Genomic DNA, 18,986 nt, shown 5'->3' on the forward strand with positions numbered 1-18,986 from the left:
GAGGATGGCATGAAGTGGACATCAGTGGGGAAGAGAGCGGGGCCTCTATGGGCATCAGTGGGGAAGAGAGCGGGGCCTCTATGGGCATCAGTGGGGAAGAGAGCAGGGCCTCTATGGGCATCAGTGGGGAAGAGAGCGGGGCCTCTGCAAATGGGGTAAAAAATAAAAAAATAAAAAAATATTGCAGCTCTAGGCCAGGGCCTATCGGGCCCAATGGAAATCCGCCACTGGCTGTATAAATCCGCCACTGGCTGTATATTCAGACGTGAAAAAGCTTTACAAAAGTAGTGGCACTGTGACGGATTTGCAGAAGTTCTAACCCTGTTAATGACTGGAGAAAAGATTTTCAGTGCTCATTTTAATACAGCAAGGCCTGCTTTTTTAATTTTTTTAAATGTACTTGATCTGGGGTCCCCCAGAGCTGATCCAATTATTCATAGGTTTTTGTGCCAGTGTGAGACACAAACAAAACAATATATATGGCCTTGGCGTCACCAATAGAAAGTCATAACGTGATCTCCCAATGACATTGCAACTTTCTGTTGGCCGCCGGAGCAAGGTTGACTCTGGCGGCCATATTCTGTCCACCAAGCAAGTATTCTTGACCAGTGGAGAAAGCACCATGGATTGACTCAGAGGGAACCATGGTTGTATATAGATGTATTAATAATAATATATTTATGATCTATACACATAGCAAAAAGTCAACAGCACTCACCTTCAATAAAATTTCAGTTTAATACATCCAATATAACAAAAAATAAAGCACAGTTTAACTTTATGTTATATTGGATGTATTAAAATGTCGTTTTATTGAAGACTTTTTGGACTTTTTCCTATATGGAATATTTCTGAACTGATGAGGTGTTCCTGGTTCGTTCGCTGACACCCCATGAAGATATGTAGTGTTATTCTTTTTAGTTTTGATGACATTGACTAGTGCCCACAATTTAGATTGTATATGATCTGTACACAGAGTGGGAGAGAGTGTCCCACTGCGTGTGGCGGGCCCTCGCAGGGTCTCTCTGTAATGATGTACCTTCCACAACAGCTGAAACTCCGCCATCCGCACAGTGTCTGTGGCATGTAGTCTCCTCCACCACGTCACCAGCTTTCCTGTGGGAGCTAAAGAAAATATATTTTAAAAATAACCTCTGTTTCTCATTTATGTCACTTATTTGCCTGTCATTCCTAGCTTCAATACATAGACGTGTGTATATATAGTCAATGAAAAAATAGTTTGCACTCACGGTCTCTCAAATGAAGGCAGATGCTCGTCCCATATAGAAACATGTACAGGGTAACCAGGGAAATCCAGGTAACAAAGAGACAGCACACCGCAATATATTGCGGTGTGCTGTCTCTTTGTTACTCTGTATATATATATGTGTATATATATATATATATATATATATATATATATATATATATATATATATATATATATAATATCTATCTAGCTATCTATATATATTTAGCAAATGGAAATATGACTGTATGCTCATTTGCATGTCTTAGACAGGTCTGTAACCCCACCTTTCACCATTATCACCCAGCACACAGCACTTTCACTGCAGCAAGGGATTCTGGGAAATGACATTCAAATGAGCACACAGTGCCACCTTTTGCTTCAAAACCATTCAACATGGTTCCCTTATAGGCTGAAGCTTGCTGCATGGTCACAGCTTTGAGCACAGCCAGGGATTAAGATGCATATCCAGTAGACAGACAGACAGACAGACAGACTGACAGACAGACTTGACCTTAATGGGTCTATTCAGTGTGGGGTTGGTTCTACTGGTTATGCAAAAATGAAGCAGGATCAGTTTTACCATACTTATTTAAGTTATTGTGGGTAAAAAAAAGTGACAAAAACCCTCCACAGCATAGCATATAGCAAATGGAAATATGACTGTATGCTCATTTGCATGTCTTGGACAGGTCTGCAATTCCGCCTTTCACCATTATCACCCAGCACACAGCACTTTCACTGCAGCAAGGGATTCTGGGAAATGACATTCAAATGAGCACACAGTGCCACCGTGGATCCGTTAGCCCTATTGGTTGTGTCTCGCTAAAAGGGAGGCAGCTTCTGGGGCTGCTGGGACTTGTAGTCCCATGCGGAGCCTGCCCCTAATGGCCGCCGCAACTATTACTCACTGTGCATGTGCAAAGCTCCATCACACATGCGCAAACATTCCCAAGATGGTGGCGCCCTAATCGGCAGTCCGCCTCTGAGTTCTGGAGCACCGGAGCACTTTCCCCTCACAGCCGGGTCCGCCTCTACTCTGGCGGCACCCGGACAAGCCAGCGGCTCCCCCGCCCACAGCGGAGGTAAGCGAGGAGCTCGGCTACATCTATATATATATTTATTAGGGAAAAGGTAAATACAAAATAACATCAAACCCACAATAAATAATTCTACTTTAAATAAATGGGGTATTACATTTTTTTGATCTCACTCCCAACTTGTGTTACAGCCCCATTGCTTATTCCTATTGGGAGCTTCCTGCTGATCCCTACAACATGGTGCAGGAACTAAGATCACCCAGAAACAATACCCCAGTATAATATGGGTGTGTGTTTGTGTGTGTCTGTATAGGCATCTAATTCTATCAAGCAGCAGGGATTTGCAGAGGGACTTTCCCTGCAGGAGTGGGGGAGGGGGGTGAACTTTCAATCATATTTTGAATTAGAGAGAAACAGCTGTTATCTGTTTAAGGCACCAACCTGATTCCAGAGTGACCAGGCTTCTCTCTGTGCTCCACTCACTCCAGTGCCCCCTCAGAGAGCTCTTGATACAGCGGATCTGGAAGTGATACTTTGTGGCAGGTAAGAGGCTGCAGTGTTCTGTCATCATGGAGCCGTTAACCATATCTAGAGGCTGAGCAAAGATACAGACGCAATGCATTTAGGTAATGCATGGACACTTGATAAAAAGGTTTTTGCAATGGCAATAAAGTGTTGTAAATATAGTTATACTTATATATTTATGCACACTCGCATGCATATACTTATTTTCAGCTCGTCGATCCACTGCTGGATAGAGGCCTCCCCATTGATCTCCAAGTACTGCGGTTAGAAGCCTCTCTTCTCCACGTTTCTCCAGCAAATGTTTTGATTTCCTCCTCCCATTTTACTTTTGATCGTCATCTTGGTATTTCAATTTTTCTTGGAATCCAGTCGAGTACCATCTTTGTCCAACAATGGTATTTTCTTCTTGCGATATGTCCGGCCCACTGCCATTTTAATTTCTTCCCCCTTGTGCTGATGTCACAGACTTTTGTTTGATTTTGAAACCATTCATTCTTTTTCCTGTCTCTTTGGGTAATACCCAGCATGCATCTCTCCCTACGTTGAGTTTTCTGATGCTTCTAAATTATATACATACATACAAACACACTGATGGACAGGACACCAAGGAGATGAATTTGTAAATATATTATATCCAGGAGCCAGTATTGTCGACTGATGAAAATAAGGAAAAAGGTTTGGTGTCAAAGATCAATGTTTCCTTCCCTAGTAGGACCTTTATCATGATGATGATAATGATGATGAACAAACACAAGCCCCCATCTCCCTAATGTACCCTTACTGACGTCAATAATTGGTACAGAAACAAAAAAGCGTACACATCTGGAAACAGCTATAACCAGAAACCAGTCTAGGACATTTGGCTGCAGCCATTTCACCACGATCAAAAGAGAAGCAGAGGTCCCAAAATGGGTCCGTCGCGTCAATAATGGCTCTGTGCCTCCAGGGGGTACTTAACGTGCCTTCCTTTCCTTCCCCCACCACGAGGTTTGGTGGATTTGCGCGCAAATCAACAAGGGGAGGGGCTAATGGGGCGGGCTATTTAAGCCCAGCGCTTGCAGAAACTGATCACTGATTCTGTTTTCCCACCCACCCATCCCATTGAGAATGTAATGTTGTGTTGTGTCTAACCATATCTTATGAATCTGTTAGCAGATCCATCGTTACAGCTTTGGCGGAACTGTCAGGCCAGTCATCGTAGGACACCGTGAATACCCGAAATGGGGCTCCATCTGATGCGGATGGGCCGCCAGGTAACGGTCCCCCTGAAAAGATTGTGCGGGCTGGAGGCGCCAACGCAGGCGGTCAGGCGCTGTACCCTGGCACCAATCATAGGCAGCTGGGCTCTATCCTATGCGGGTAGGCCCAGGCGGCACTGATAATGGGGACCTAGGGGCCGTGGAGAGTGTGTGTCGCGGCGGAGAGTATCTCTCCCAGTGAACGGTAGACGGGGGCCGTGGAGAGTGTGTGTCGCGGCGGAGAGTGTCTCTCCCAGTGAACGGTAGACGGGGGCCGTGGAGAGTGTCTCTCGCGGCGGAGAGTGTCTCTCCTGGTGGACGGTAGATTATGGCGGGTGGAGGAGGGCTCCCCCCGCCGGAAGATACCGAGAACAGGGATGACAAAGGACTAAGATTATGGCTGACAGTTATTTTCAGGTATTGTTAAAACAATAAAGCTGTGACCATTTTTATTTCCACACAACTGTGTCGTCTCAGTTTGTTAGGGGGGTGCAAGTAAACCACGCAGTAGGCACACTAAGCCGTTATGACCGCGATCAAATGACCGCCGTCGCTTTGCTGCAACACCTCGTCACCGAGATCTGTCGCCGCCTGCCGCTACGCTACAAAGGTAAGGGCCAAAACGCCCTATCGTTAACCCTTACACTAATATACCGTATCCTAAGCTCTTACTATAAAACTCCCTACCCTAAGCCCAGACCCTAAAACCCTTTAAACTAACCACTAAAACCCCTTAGGTTAACCCCCTATCCTAACCACTAAAACCCCTTCTATCCCATTTATTTTGATCTTTGTAGACTTTGGTCTTGCTGACGTTTGTATGGAAGCCGACCTTCCTACTTGCTCCATGGAGTTCATCGATTTGTTGCTGCAGGTTTCCTGGACTTATGGCAAAAATAACAGTCATCTGCAGATTGTAGGCGACTCAACTATTCACCATTGAGTTTGATTCCTTTATCTTCCCAATTCAATGTATTGAACAATTCTTAAAAAGTGTTGCAGTGAAAATCTTTGGTAACATGGTGTTCCCCGTTCACACACATTTTCTCATCCTTACCATGCTTGTATCCACATGTAGTCTAATTGATGATGTGGCATTCTCGTGAATGTTCCTTCTAACATCAATGTACATTTTTTTTCAACATTTTGACTCCTTAATGCATTTAAAACAGCCGAGGTAATCTTTCGGAATCTATGAATCCTAAAATGAGCAGTAGATCATATTCATTACTTTGGAAAATACCTTCTTGTTAAAATGTAATGTGGTCCAATGTGTTGTATCCACTGCTAAATTCTACCTGTTCTCTGTGCTGGGCAAAGTCCAGGGCTTTTTCCAGCCGATTAGTGAGTATCTTCGTAAAAATCTTGTAAGTGATTGGAAGTATACTGATTGGTCTGCGGTTCTTGAGCTCTTCGTTGTCTCCTCTTTTTATGGATTAGGAGAGATATACACTCACACACCTCTCATCATCTTCAGCTCTTGTTAATCCACTGCTGGATGACGTCCTCCCCAATGATTTTCCAGGTACTGCCTCTCTTCTCCATGTTGCTCCAACATATTTTCAGATTTCATTCTCCCTCTTGGCCAGTTGTCTTTTAATATCCCTTGGAAATTATACACACACACACACATAAATATACACTAAATACCTGGTTTGGGGTTGGTCTCGGGAACAAAACCTCAGGATATTTGGTGTTCCATGGATTTAATAAACCGACTTTTTTGATTCGGTGCCGGTATTTTGTGTATATTATATACACTTACCCCTCTATATGCTTTCTCTCCATTTACCTAGCAAGGCTATCAGCACCTAAGGGCTTTTTTTCAGGAGAGTGCAGCCATTTTGAAATATATATATATATATACAGCCACCTGAGCCACCCACCTCTGTCCATTGCTTTTCCTCTTCTCTTCTGTAACGCAGCTGGTACCGTTGGTCTAACCATGTCCGCTTTTTTACTTCTTTCCACCGTACGTTGACACAGCCTGGTCGAGAAGGTACAGAGGCCACTTCCTGGATGGTTAGAGGGTCCAGTTTCACTGAAATACAAACACATACCCAGTTCAGACAAATAAACCCTAACTAACGCTTCACTATCGCTTCACTTCACTTGGCCTTTTCACCAAGTTTAAAAGTAAGAAAAGATACAAGACCTGTGAGTCTATCTACATGTTTTCTACACTTCCCTACACCTACTTCATTTACCTATCATATACCGGTTAAGCCACAGACATGGATTCTGGGTAATGACATGCAAACTTTAGCTTCCTATTCACTTTAATATGTACATTCCCTAGAGCATTTGCTTACTGCGTTACACAGTTTATACAGCTCAATTTGGGACAAGGAAATACAGTTAGTAAACCCACTCAGAGACAGCTATTTATCAGTTTGGACTCATCTGTCTGAGCTTGGTCACTGACTCTAAACCCTCCACCATACAAAATACAGCAATGTTACAATAGCCATGAGTGTGTAGCTCATTAACAGACTGAGCTAATTAAGTGAAGGGAAATATCAACATGTCGCTCAAATTGTACACACACTTGCAAAGGCCCAGCATTTTCGACGCTATATAAAGAGGCACTGTCTTACTTGCACCTTATTTGCAGACTCTGGGAAATGGGAGAATTTCCAGCAAATCTAACACAATCAGAAGATTTTTGGGCAGGTAAAGTGTAATTAATAAGCGAGAGAGAGCAATGCATGGTGTGTTAGTTAATCCTAACTTAACCCCTTTGCTGCAGGATTAGTGTGCAACACATTGGTTCAGGGGTTAAATAAAATACAGGAAAAGGGTTATACAGGACATAGGGAAGTACAGAATTAAATATATGCTGAACCAGGGGGTCTCCCTAATTTTGACAGGGTCAGAAATAAACATAAATACAATTAAAAGAAAAACAATCTAAGAAGAGAGGCTGCACAGGCAGCAAAGAGTTAGACCACTTTTGCTATGTTTATAACATTATATAACTTTGCAGCACTTAGTAAATATGTCCATATTCTGGACATACTGTAGCCTAGATTTGAGTAGAACATACCAGCATCCATTGGGAGAAGACAGAGAGGGATAGAGGCTGCAGACCCCAACGCATTTTGCACTGTGACCCAAATTTCAATGTTCTGGTACGGGTTGAATTGTTCACGGGGAATGATGCATGAGCTCTGACCCCTAATGGGGATGCAATCCAGCTTCTTCTCGCCCAAGTTCCCACACTGCCCCTTAAGCCTATAATACACAGGTAGATTTCCCTATAACTTATAGATGCAAGTACATTTAATATTATCATAATCTTTCACTTGTATGGCACCAACATATTCCACAGCACAGTACATTGTGGGAGGGAAGACTATAACAAAACAAATACATATAAATTAAGAAAAACAATAGGAAAGAGGGTGCTGGCTCCTGCCCCAAGGAGTTTACAATCCAAATGCATCATTTTGTAAAAAAAAAGTCACTATGTCACAATGTCACAATGTCATTGTCTTCCATAGACATAAAGATTTGTCTGTCTCTTTGAAATTAAGTAAGTAAAAATACCACTTGTGCTGCATTTGCGTGTCTCAAACGGGTCTGCAACCCTGCCTGTCCCCATCTTCGCTTAGCAAATAGTGCTTGCACTGCAGCCAGGGATTCTGGGTAATGACATGCAAAGGAGCACACAGCATGTCACTCTTTACTTCTCATCCATTTTAACATGGACCCCTATATGTTTATGCCTGCCGTATTGCACCGCTTTTCAGCACAGCCTGGGATAAAGAAGTGTAGAGCCAGTAAACATACTCACAGACAGCTCATCAGTGTGAGGTTAGTTGTTGGTTCTGCAATGTGAAGCTGGTACGTGGGTATAACCAGACATTAAAAATGTTATGGTGGGTAAAAAAAAGTTACAAGAACCCTCCACCCTACAGTAAATGAAATATCACTTGTGGAAATTAAATCTTGGGGCTTCTGAACGGGGGGAGCGCTTGTCAAGCACGTGTTTTCTCAACCTCTAGCCAACCCTGTCCCAGTGAGAGCCAATAAAGAGAAGGTGGGAGGGAGAGGGGGCTTTGCCTGTGCAAACTCCTGTTCAGGATATATAGGACAAACGGGAGCAGTTCTGGGGGTCAGTTTCCCATATTGACAAACTAACTTTAAAAAAATGATTTATTGATTTAGTTAGAGATGTTAGATTTTTTTCAACAGATAAGCATCAATAACCCAAGTGTAACCCCTTTAATAGAAGTCAGACAGGGACATTTTTTGGAAGTGGGAATTTTAACATGAAGACTCGCCTGGCGATGCCCCTTATATACCAGTGCTGGAGAAGATATCAGCTCTAATCAAGTAAACAAAGGGGAAGTCCCTGACACACAGCACTCGCCTGTGAATTGAGAGTGTGACATTGGTTGTGATTAGGGGGTCTCTCCCAGGGTCCCAGGAGCAGGTCACGCTGTCATCTGTGAGGTTCATCACGCAGCTGAGCTTGGAGGGCGGAGACGGGGGGTCTATAAGATTACAGAGAGATGTTATGCGCTCTTTCAATTCGTTTAATAATAATAATTCTTTACACAGTACACTGCCCTCATTGTCACCAAATTCACCAAATTCAGGATACTTTAGTGTCAGGTCAACTGCAGTTATTCCTGGACCTGTCAACGCCCACTGATTTTCTGTGACTCACGGATATTTAGCATCAGCATCTCATAGACTTTAATGGAGTCTCACTACACTCCTAAATTAAATCCCACTGATTTCAATCTTTAAAGGTTGGCTTCCCTATATAAAAAAAAAAATCAGTACTGAAATATGGGGTATCTGAAAACCCTAAGAGGATCTACAAAACAAAAGGCGATACTCACAGCCTGCACTTATCTGCACTCTGTCTACCAGTTGCATTTCTTTGATCCCTTTGGCATAGCAGGAGAGGAATCCCGTGGACTTGTTGAAGCTCCGGAGGTTCACCGTGGATGTGCTCTCGTGGTCACTGCTGACCTGTGTTGCTGGTATAAAATCCCCATCTAATTTCCACACCACTTGGGGTACGCCTTTCTCCAAACCTCTGCAACTCTCTCTGCGCAGGGTGCAGGAGGCGGACAGAGGGGCCCCGAGGAGGATTACGGGGGATTCCACAGCAATAACCCCGCAAGACTGGGTGCCTGCAGGAACAGGAAAACAACAAATAATAGGAAAATAAGCAAAGTATTGAGAAGGATACACACATTGTGTTAACTGTTGATGTCCATTGCAATTGTTTAACACCCTTTTCTACCCGGAAAAGCTTACAAACCTGCGATTTCCCCTGAAAGGTAAATGAAAAAAATGCAGCCCTCATGTCAGGGTTTCTCCTGATTGTTGGAGGGGGTCATTCAACTGATTGCTGTAGTGGTAACATGTACCCTAAACATGCCATGTTTTAAAGATTGTATTTTCTGTACGTGCAACACTTACCACCCATACTTTGTCACATTATATTAACATCTTTACACTATGAGAGTCGTGCGCTGTCTCTTTTCTTTTCATACTATTCCCTGAGATGTTGAGCCATCTATGTTGACCAGCAGCAGACTTTTAGGCCTTTTGTATGAGGTTTATTATTATTTATCACTTGTCACATTGTCAAGTTGTGTCATTGTTATATAGACACTGGTTGCACCAATCAGTGAGCGTTTATTCTGTCTTATATCCAGATAGTCTCTCAGAGTTTATTTGAACAAGTAATCATATTTTTTCACACAATCTGGTGTGTAGTTTTTTCTTTTTCTATGGTCTCTGCCTAGTGTCTCATATAACTTCTCCTGTTCCTCCATATAACTGCTCCCTTTACCTCCTCCTAGTGTCTCATACAACCACTCCCTGCACCTCCTCATTGCTCCATAAAACCACTCCTTAAAACTCCTCCAATTGTTCAATATAACAGTTCCCTTTAACTCCTCTTATTGATCCATATAAATGCTCCCAATAACTCTTTTTATTGCTCCATTTAACCTCTCCCTAAAGACTCATATTGCTCCATTTAACCGCTCCACATAACTCCTCCTATTGCTCCCTATAACTCCTCGTATTGCTCCATATAACCCCTCCCTATAAATCCTCCTATTGTTCCATATAACCTCTCCCTATAACTCCTCCTATTGTTCCATATAACCTTTCCCTACAACTCCTCCTATTGCTCCATATAACCGCTCCCGATAACTCCTCTTATTGCGCCAAATAACACAGCATTTCGTGCAAAATCCAAGGTCTGCACTACAACTCACTAATGAAAGACACAGAAAAACCCCTATTCCACCATCAAAGAACATGGACTGTACCACAGGAGTAATTAGTCAATACGAAAACACAGAAAACCTTCCTAAGTGGACAGGGAAAATCCCAAAGAAAATGTGGGCACTTTGGGGTGGGGCGCATCACATGTATTAAAATCTACACATTACATGAACACCAAAGTGTAACAAACATACAAAGTGCAAAACCTGTGTAATACACCTGGATACAAAACCTCCTTTCTGGCTTCTATTAACCCACCCCAGAAGGAACTCATTCTACATTTAATACAGCAGCACACTGACCAACGCTATTTATTTATTTATGTAAAAAATGTTTTACCAGGAAGTAATACATTGAGGGTTACCTCTCGTTTTAAAGTATGTCCTGGGCACAGAGTTATGATGACAAATACATGGTTACAAATACAGTTACATAAGTGAACAGGTTATACATTATATACAATACATTGCATGCACAGTTAGAGATAATATATATTATAGGCGTATGTAACAGTTACAGACCAGATTAAAATGTGAGAAAGCTTTAGTTTTGAAAGAACTTAGACTGGTGGTGGCTGTGAGAGTCCCCGGTAGATTGTTCCAGTTTTGGGGTGCACAGTAAGAGAAGGAGGAGCTTCAGAACACAGTTTATCTACTCCAAAATGATCTAAATTACCTAGATGTGACCCGGTCATGTGATTGTTCCTGGTGCCTGCATGCCGGAAACAGAAGTGGAGGGTGCTCCACGTTTGTTTCGGTACGGCTGGCCGCCCTGTGGGATCCGTCAGCCCCATCTGCCCCTAAAAATGAGTAAGTGCCCATGACGTACCTGGATCATAAGGGCACTGTCAAGGTTAATACATAGGGCACCATTTGTAGCTGTAAGTTAGTGCTCTATATTCAAACATACCTCCATCCAATGGGTGTCTTACCTCCAGGAAGAAAGAGAAGAAGAAGCATTTCTCCCAGCAGGATGCCCCAGTCTCTCTGCATTTCTGCGATCCTTCTATCCCATCACCTGCTAGGGTCTGAGAAAGTACAGACATCAGTATTCATATTGATAAAACCACAATATATATATATATATATATATATATATATCAAACAACAGGGAGATAAGCTGCGCCTCTAAGGAACATATACAAAAAAATATATGTGCTATAACGATATGATGTAAATGTCTTAATTACATAAGCAATACATATATACACATATAATAATAATGTGGACCTATAATGATATCAGGCCCACAAAAACATGAACAATAAAATATTATAATATAAAAAGCAAAAAAGGATAAACCAGTCCTCGAATAGTCCAATGAAAAGTATAGGTGCTGGTATGCAGGGTCTCCGGCAGCTCTCAGTATGGACCAACCATGTCCACAGGGTATCTAAAAAGAAAAAAAAGAGGAGAGAGCGCACGCCCATAGCGTATAAAAGTTTTAATGAAGGGGGGAGGGGGAGAGAGGGGGGTAAAAAACGCACTTACAAAAAATGCATTAAAATCAAGCATATGTGATATACATAATCACCACCATCCGGTTTAGCTGAGACTCTTGGGGCACTCCTAAGCTCCGTTGGTAAGGGGCAACGTCACTGCAGGTTCCAGGGCTGGTAGCACCATCCGGTCAAACTGCAGGCTTCAGGGGCCGTCCCAGGCTCCGTTGGTAATGGAGCACCGTCCCAGCAGATTCACAAAGCAGGTAAGCTATGAAAATGTCCAAGAAAGAGGTCCCGTGTAATGCTGCCTCTAGCACTCGTGCCTGGATCAATACGCTCCAGCGCTTGGTGTGGACTCCAATGTCTCTGCGTCTGACGTCACGACGCTCCCTGACGCGTTTCGTCAGTCACGGCTAACTTTCTCAAAGGGATGTCATAAGAAGGGGAGGTCCGGTATTATATATACAACCTCAGAGTGGTAATTAAAGAAAATCTCCTCCCCTACTCAGCTGCATTCGTTTTTCGTGCTGCTACACACATATATATGCACACTTATACTTACATAAAATACAGGTAATTAACCCTAAAAGAATCGGAGGAGAAAGCAAAATTTAACTCTAAATACCAGTCTACATCGTATTGCATTTTGGATAGATGACACATAGTATACAAAACATATACATACAAGCTCATTAATAAAAGAAAAAATCCATGCATGTATATTAGATTTATATTACACATAGACTGGCATAACATAATTCATCAAGGCCCAATTCATCAAGACAAAAGTCCTAAAGGGATAAAACCAGAGGGAAACATTCAGCCTACATGTAAATCACAACCTCTCAAATGAATATATATTAATGTGTGTATGGATTCTATTATGATATTCCATAAGGTGCATCAGTAAATAATACTTAACTTCACCCAATATATAGAGAGGGATGACCTACATATAGGCTAATACTACATATGGTTACTGTAAAACAAAGGATCACAAGATATCATATACCATAAAATAGAAAGTGCAATAATATATATATATTCCCAATCACACATAATCAAGTGCAAATTTTTGCCTCTAATGAGTGTGTGAATGACTTGAATATTGACAATAAGTCATATGATCCCGATAGGAAAATACTAATCATTTTAAAAAACCATCAGTCTGGAGTCTGTATGCCACAAACAAGGCCAGGTCCCGGGGAACTCTTATGTGAGTGCTTGTTAGAATTAATTATATATTTTTAATGTTTTAAATTTTTTTTTAATTTTTTAATTTTTTAGTTTTTAAAGTAATAGGGACAGAAGTGTATAAGTATCGTTCCCCATTATTTACTATCCAGGCCCTAAATGGCCATAATAAGGTGAGTGCCTATTTAAATGAATATTAAATATAATATAGGTGCTATACGATAATTATAAAAGTGTATGTGAAAATTAATATTAAAAAATATATTACCTATTATCATCTATTCAACCCTATAATGATCCTGTTTTTAATTGGACCACCTAAATGTGCCAATAAAAATTATTTCATAAATATATCCATTGTCCAGACGGGTGGAGGTGTGGGATAGGGGGGGGGGGGAAGGGGGGGGGCAAGGAAGGGGGGTGAATCTCAGGAGGAGATGCAGACAAAGGATGGAATGAGAAGCAGAGGAAGAGAACAGGAAGAGACATCCAAGGAATGGTCAGACTAGAGTACTAACGTCTAAACACTCATTCAGTTTCATAGCTTACCTGCTTTGTGAATCTGCTGGGACGGTGCTCCATTACCAACGGAGCCTGGGACGGCCCCTGAAGCCTGCAGTTTGACCGGATGGTGCTACCAGCCCTGGAACCTGCAGTGACGTTGCCCCTTACCAACGGAGCTTAGGAGTGCCCCAAGAGTCTCAGCTAAACCGGATGGTGGTGATTATGTATATCACATATGCTTGATTTTAATGCATTTTTTGTAAGTGCGTTTTTTACCCCCCTCTCTCCCCCTCCCCCCTTCATTAAAACTTTTATACGCTATGGGCGTGCGCTCTCTCCTCTTTTTTTCTTTATATATATATATATATATATATATATATACACACACGCACACACACTCTGGAAGATTTGACACACACACACACATATATATATATTAGAAATCCTATCAGTTCCCTGGATCTCTAGAAAATGTATATCAAATTATATAGCTTGTCTTCCTATGGGGATTGGTGGTGACGTCATTTACAACACTGAGGCTGCAGTGCGTTGCGATTCATTGCTAATTGCCCCGGGTTCTGCTTCTCCTGTAGCAACACCAACCTGGATTTTTCAACCCCCGCTGCCATTGAAAAGGTTAAGGGAGGAAGGTGAGGGGAGGAAGTTTAGGGGAGGAAGACGGAAAGGCACAATAATTTGAATATATAATATATATATAAATATAATTTGAGAGAGAGAGAATAGGGCAGCACACACTGAAAAAAAGCCTCAGCAGAGGCAATTGTGGTGCACGGTAAAGAGTAAATAGTTACAGTCTGTGAGGATCCCTAGAGATCCAATATACCGGCACAGCAGAAGGGATTATCAGATAAAAGTGGTTTATTGCGTCCAAAATGCACACATATGCCCAACGTGTCGGTCCCCAAGAGGACCTTCTTCACGGAACACGTGACCGGGACATTTAAACAATGCTGGGAGAACCCCATACCGAGTTCTGTAACTCGGGAAACAGGGGGTCCGAGGCTAAAATGAATGCGGATATTAATGACAAGTGACCCAAATGAGAGCACTCAAGCTCACGCTCTGATTGATAAATGATAAAGTTAAAAGATGACTTAAAGCTGCAGTTCAAGCTCCCGGTTTTTTTTTTTTAGGTTTTTTTTTTTTTAGGTTTTTTTTTTAGTTTTTTAAAAAAAAATCAATAATTTTATTTGGGCAATCTCTACTTACCTAAAGAACTGCATAGCTTCTGGTCAATTCGTTCTCCGTCTATTGATCGGCAAAGTTTGGCGACATCTTTAAATATGGGGAATGTAAATGGTTGCTATAGCAACAAGCATGCTTTTAAAAATATAATACAAGAAAATTGGTATTTCAAAGTTGTTGTTTTTTAAACAGAAAATGCTAAAAGTATTTTTTCTTACTACAGAACTGATTTATTAAAAAAAAACACATGCAGGATATTGCATGAACTGCAGCTTTAATTATATACAATAAACTAAAATAAGGAGTATTAAAACTACGCACAGTGGATCCAATGGTGAGTATAGTTTGTACTCTGGATCCTTTAGTAACAGGGTCAGGATTGATGCGATAGTGGTTCATCAATCTTCATGATGCAGTCCTTAATTCAAAGGTTCCGCATGGGGAAATAGTATAGGAGGGTAAGGGAGTGGGATCAATCAGCTGCAATGTAATTAACACTCACACTGATATGTGCTAGGTTATATACCAATTAATATCTGGTATTATACAGGAGATGATAGCTCACAGGCCTTGCTGGAACCCTGCCACTGTAACTAGTATTATAGGCTAAAGCAGTAAAATTCCGGGCATTATTGAAAACCCTGCTCTCTGATTGGTTAAAATTCCAGGCATTATCCAATCAGTAATGCCCGGAATTTAAGCAGCTTGCAATGTGTAGTTTTCAATGTGTTTATTTCCAGCCAATCAGCCTTCAGAACAGCTGAGACAGGGCAGGGGATTCATCTGAATGAAGTAACAGCTCTGAGACAGGGCAGGGGATTGGTCAGGACGTATCAGCCACGGGGGGGGGGGGGATTGTGTAGAGGTGCTGTGTGTGTGTCAGCAGCAGTGTTTATGGGTGTAGCGTGTATGTAGAGGTGCTGTGTTGTATGTAGAGGTGCAGTGTTGTGTATGTTGTGTGTGTAGAGGTGCTGTGTTGTGTATAGAGGTGCAGTGTTGTGTGTTTGGGGTGTGTGTGTAGAGGTGCTGTGTTGTGCTTTGTTGTGTGTAGAGGTGGGTGAGGGGAGAGTGAAAAGTTTAGTAAGTGGCTGCATTTTTTATTGTGGCTGCAGTGTGTGTGTGTGTGTGTGTGTGTGTGTGTGTGTTGTGCTGTTGTGTGTGTTGTGCTGTTGTATGTGTAGCCGCAGTTTGTATGTGTGTAGAGCTGATATCTGTGTGTATAGAGCTCCAGTGTGTGCGTGTGTGTGTATCAGGGTCAGCAGCAGTGTTTATGGGTGTAGCATGTGTGTGTAGCAGCAGAGTTTGTGTGTGTAGAGCTGCTGTGTTGTGTGTGTGTAGAGCTGTTGTGTGTGTGTAGAGCTGCTGTGTTGTGTGTGTAGATGTGCTGTGTTGTGAGTGTAGAGGAGGTGCTGTGTTGTGTGTCTAGAGCTCCAGTGTGTGTGTGTGTGTGTGTGTGTGTGTGTATGGTGTGCTTGTGTGTGTAGAGCTGCTGTGTGTGTAGATGTGCTGTGTTGTGTGTGGTGTGCTGTTGTATGTGTGTAGCAGCAGTTTGTGTGTGTTGAGCTGCTGTGTGTGTGTACACAGATGGGGCGGCAGTGTGTGGATAGAGATATCTGCAATGTAAGCGTATATAGAGGTGGTTTCATGTATTTACCATTTTATTTTAATAAAAAATCTATTTAACTATACAAAAGTGTCTATTATTTATGAAATAAGCCTACATTTAGCCTATAATAGTAATAATCCCCGAAGAACAGGGCATTACTGGCCAATAATGCCCTGGCTGGGTTAAAGTCCCTCGGCTTCGCCTCGGGCCCTCAACTCTTTCAGCCAGGGCATTATTGGCCAGTAATGCCCTGTTCTTCGGGGATTATACTTAAATATGCCGTGCTGCAATATGACGTGACCAGACAACAGAATAATCTAATTGGCTAAATACCACGATGTTGCGGAATGAAATAAAGTGTAAAACGTGTTTGCATACTTGTGTTGTTGTGATTATTCCAAGAGAGTACTTCTGATGAACATACAATACACGCATTCTAGATTCACACAGACACGTATCTTAGTATGTGCACCTGTATACGGGTAATCTATCCTGAGGTGACCCCAGCAGTGAAGTTGCTGACTGACAGATATACAGGTCCGTTGGTCGCTCATGTGACACTGATGAAATAATGAGAGAAGTGTATGCTCTAAACACCATGAACCAGAGGGTGAACAAGTACCCGCTATGCACCTAGTAACTGCTTGCCGTGTATACTGTTGATCACGCACGTTAAATTGTGCGCTGACCTAGAGTAACCTGTCGTCACTGCTCTGGTGTCAATTAATAATAATAATGGCTTGTTCTTGTATAGCCCTGGTAGTTTTACATAGCGCTTTACAGAGACATTTTGCAGGCACAGGTCCCTGCCCCGTGGAGCTTACAATCTGTTTTGGTGCCTGAGGCACAGGGAGATAAAGTGATTTGCCCAAGGTCACAAGGAGCCAACACTGGGAATTGAACCAGGTTCCCTGCTTCAAACTCAGTGCCAGAGTCAGTGTCGTTACTCAGACACTGAGCCACTACTCCAATTAAGACATATATAAAGTCTGGATGGTAAGAACAGATGATCGAAGAGACAAGTATTCACTCACAGTGGGCAAATGTAGACACACTGTGATAAAGGCAATTGTAATACAATGTATATGTCATAATGACCGGTACTGTTAGTGGGTGCGTTACTTTGTATAGTAACTGAAATAGCCACTTCAATAAAACCGACTGGTAAACAGTGTTGCTCTCTTGCGTATATATATATATATATATATATATATAGGTGTGTATCATTGGAGTATTAAACCATAAGCTGACAACGGACCGTACCAATGGTGGATCGAGCGCAATAGAACATGCGGTGACCTGAGGTAACCTGTACTCCCGGCTCCTGTGTCAATAAAGACACGTGACGGCTGAGTGATAAGTGCAGTGCACCGAGGGAAGAGGCATAGGTTACCAGGGGACAAAAGTAGACGCAATATGGTGATTGCAAGTAAAAACAGTATACATTTAGAAGAACTGCTAATCTAATGCGCAAATCAGTGAGGTGACTAAGGAAACACTGTAGTATAATCAACTGAAAAGACAATGTTAATTTCCCATGCACGGCAACCCATATTCATGAATGGGTGCAGAGATGCCGTGCTAGTTGTTCACTAGGTACATGTATAATGATTATCCCCAATGAATTGACAGATGTCTCAGTCAGGAGAACGCTGTATGAAATGCTGCTTGGTGAATCTCCTATACATAGAAGTAGATATATACCATAAATATACTATGCACAGCAACCCATATTAATGAATGGGTACAGAGATACTGTGCTTCTCCTTGCCGTAGTTAGTCTGTATAGTCAATCCCTGGTGGATATAGCAAATGTCTCAGTGTAGTGAGAAAGCACTGTGTAAGAAAATGCAGCGTGGTGGAAAGATGCCCATAGATAGAGCAAGCACATATGTTAAATGAATGCTTGTAGATGGCAAACCATATTCATGAATGGGTACACGAATACCATCTTGTGGATAAAGATCCTAATGTTTAAAGGAAAATCCCCCCTTTACGAGTAGAGGTCTCTCGTACCCATCTTGACACTGCAGGAGACCTGTATAGTCCAGTGGCAGGGAGCCGCAACTTCTCGCCGTGCGAGGTCAGTGGAAGCGATGTGTGTAAGCCCCTGCGCATGCATGTCCGTGAATAGTGCCGACTCGTGCGTGTCGCGATCAAAAGCGCTTCTTCAAGGCATGAACAGTAGGGGTGGGCGTACCATTGGTGCTAGTAGGTTATAGGCTCCATAGGTAAGTAACGTCACTGTTAACCCTTTGTGTGCTCGTGCGTGTGGGTGGTGCTTAGGAGATGCTCCACTCTAAATGAACAGTCCGATGACTTTAAAGCTGCAGTTCAAGCTACGTTTTTTTTTATGTTTTTTTTTTACTTCAATAGTTTCATGTGGGCAATCTCTACTTACCTAAAGAACTGCATAGCTGCCGGTCAATTCGTTCTCCGTCTATTGATCGGCAAAGTTTGGTGACATCTTTAAATATGGGGAATGTAAATGGTTGCTATAGCAACAAGCATGCCGTTAAAAATATAATACAAGAAAATTGGTCTTTCAAAGTTGTTTTTTTTAAAACAGAAAATGCTAAAAGTATTTTTTCTTACTACAGAACTGATTTATTAAAAAAAACACACATTCAGGATATTGCTTGAACTGCATCTTTAATAGACACGCTCTTGCTACATCATAATAAACACTCAAACTAGCCATCCACAGAGTTACTTGTAAGGG

At 42.1% G+C, this 18,986-nt stretch overlaps 1 protein-coding gene across 1 annotated transcript in view; it reads right to left on the bottom strand.

Moving 5' to 3' along the window:
* The window catches only part of CSF3R (colony stimulating factor 3 receptor), a 62,018-nt gene that overhangs the window by 19,554 nt on the left and 23,478 nt on the right, over positions 1-18,986 (bottom strand). Inside the window, exons 4-10 of the mRNA XM_075604532.1 lie at positions 11,245-11,340; positions 8,906-9,202; positions 8,428-8,551; positions 7,099-7,286; positions 5,939-6,093; positions 2,731-2,884; positions 1,040-1,125 (exon numbers count right to left, since the gene is read on the bottom strand). Of these exons, the coding sequence (XP_075460647.1) occupies positions 1,040-1,125; positions 2,731-2,884; positions 5,939-6,093; positions 7,099-7,286; positions 8,428-8,551; positions 8,906-9,202; positions 11,245-11,305 (1,065 nt within the window). The 5' untranslated portion in view covers positions 11,306-11,340. The remainder of the gene's footprint in view (positions 1-1,039; positions 1,126-2,730; positions 2,885-5,938; positions 6,094-7,098; positions 7,287-8,427; positions 8,552-8,905; positions 9,203-11,244; positions 11,341-18,986) is intronic.

This window comes from Ascaphus truei, chromosome 6 (assembly GCF_040206685.1).
Source record: "Ascaphus truei isolate aAscTru1 chromosome 6, aAscTru1.hap1, whole genome shotgun sequence".
Classification (NCBI taxonomy): Eukaryota; Metazoa; Chordata; class Amphibia; order Anura; family Ascaphidae; genus Ascaphus; species Ascaphus truei.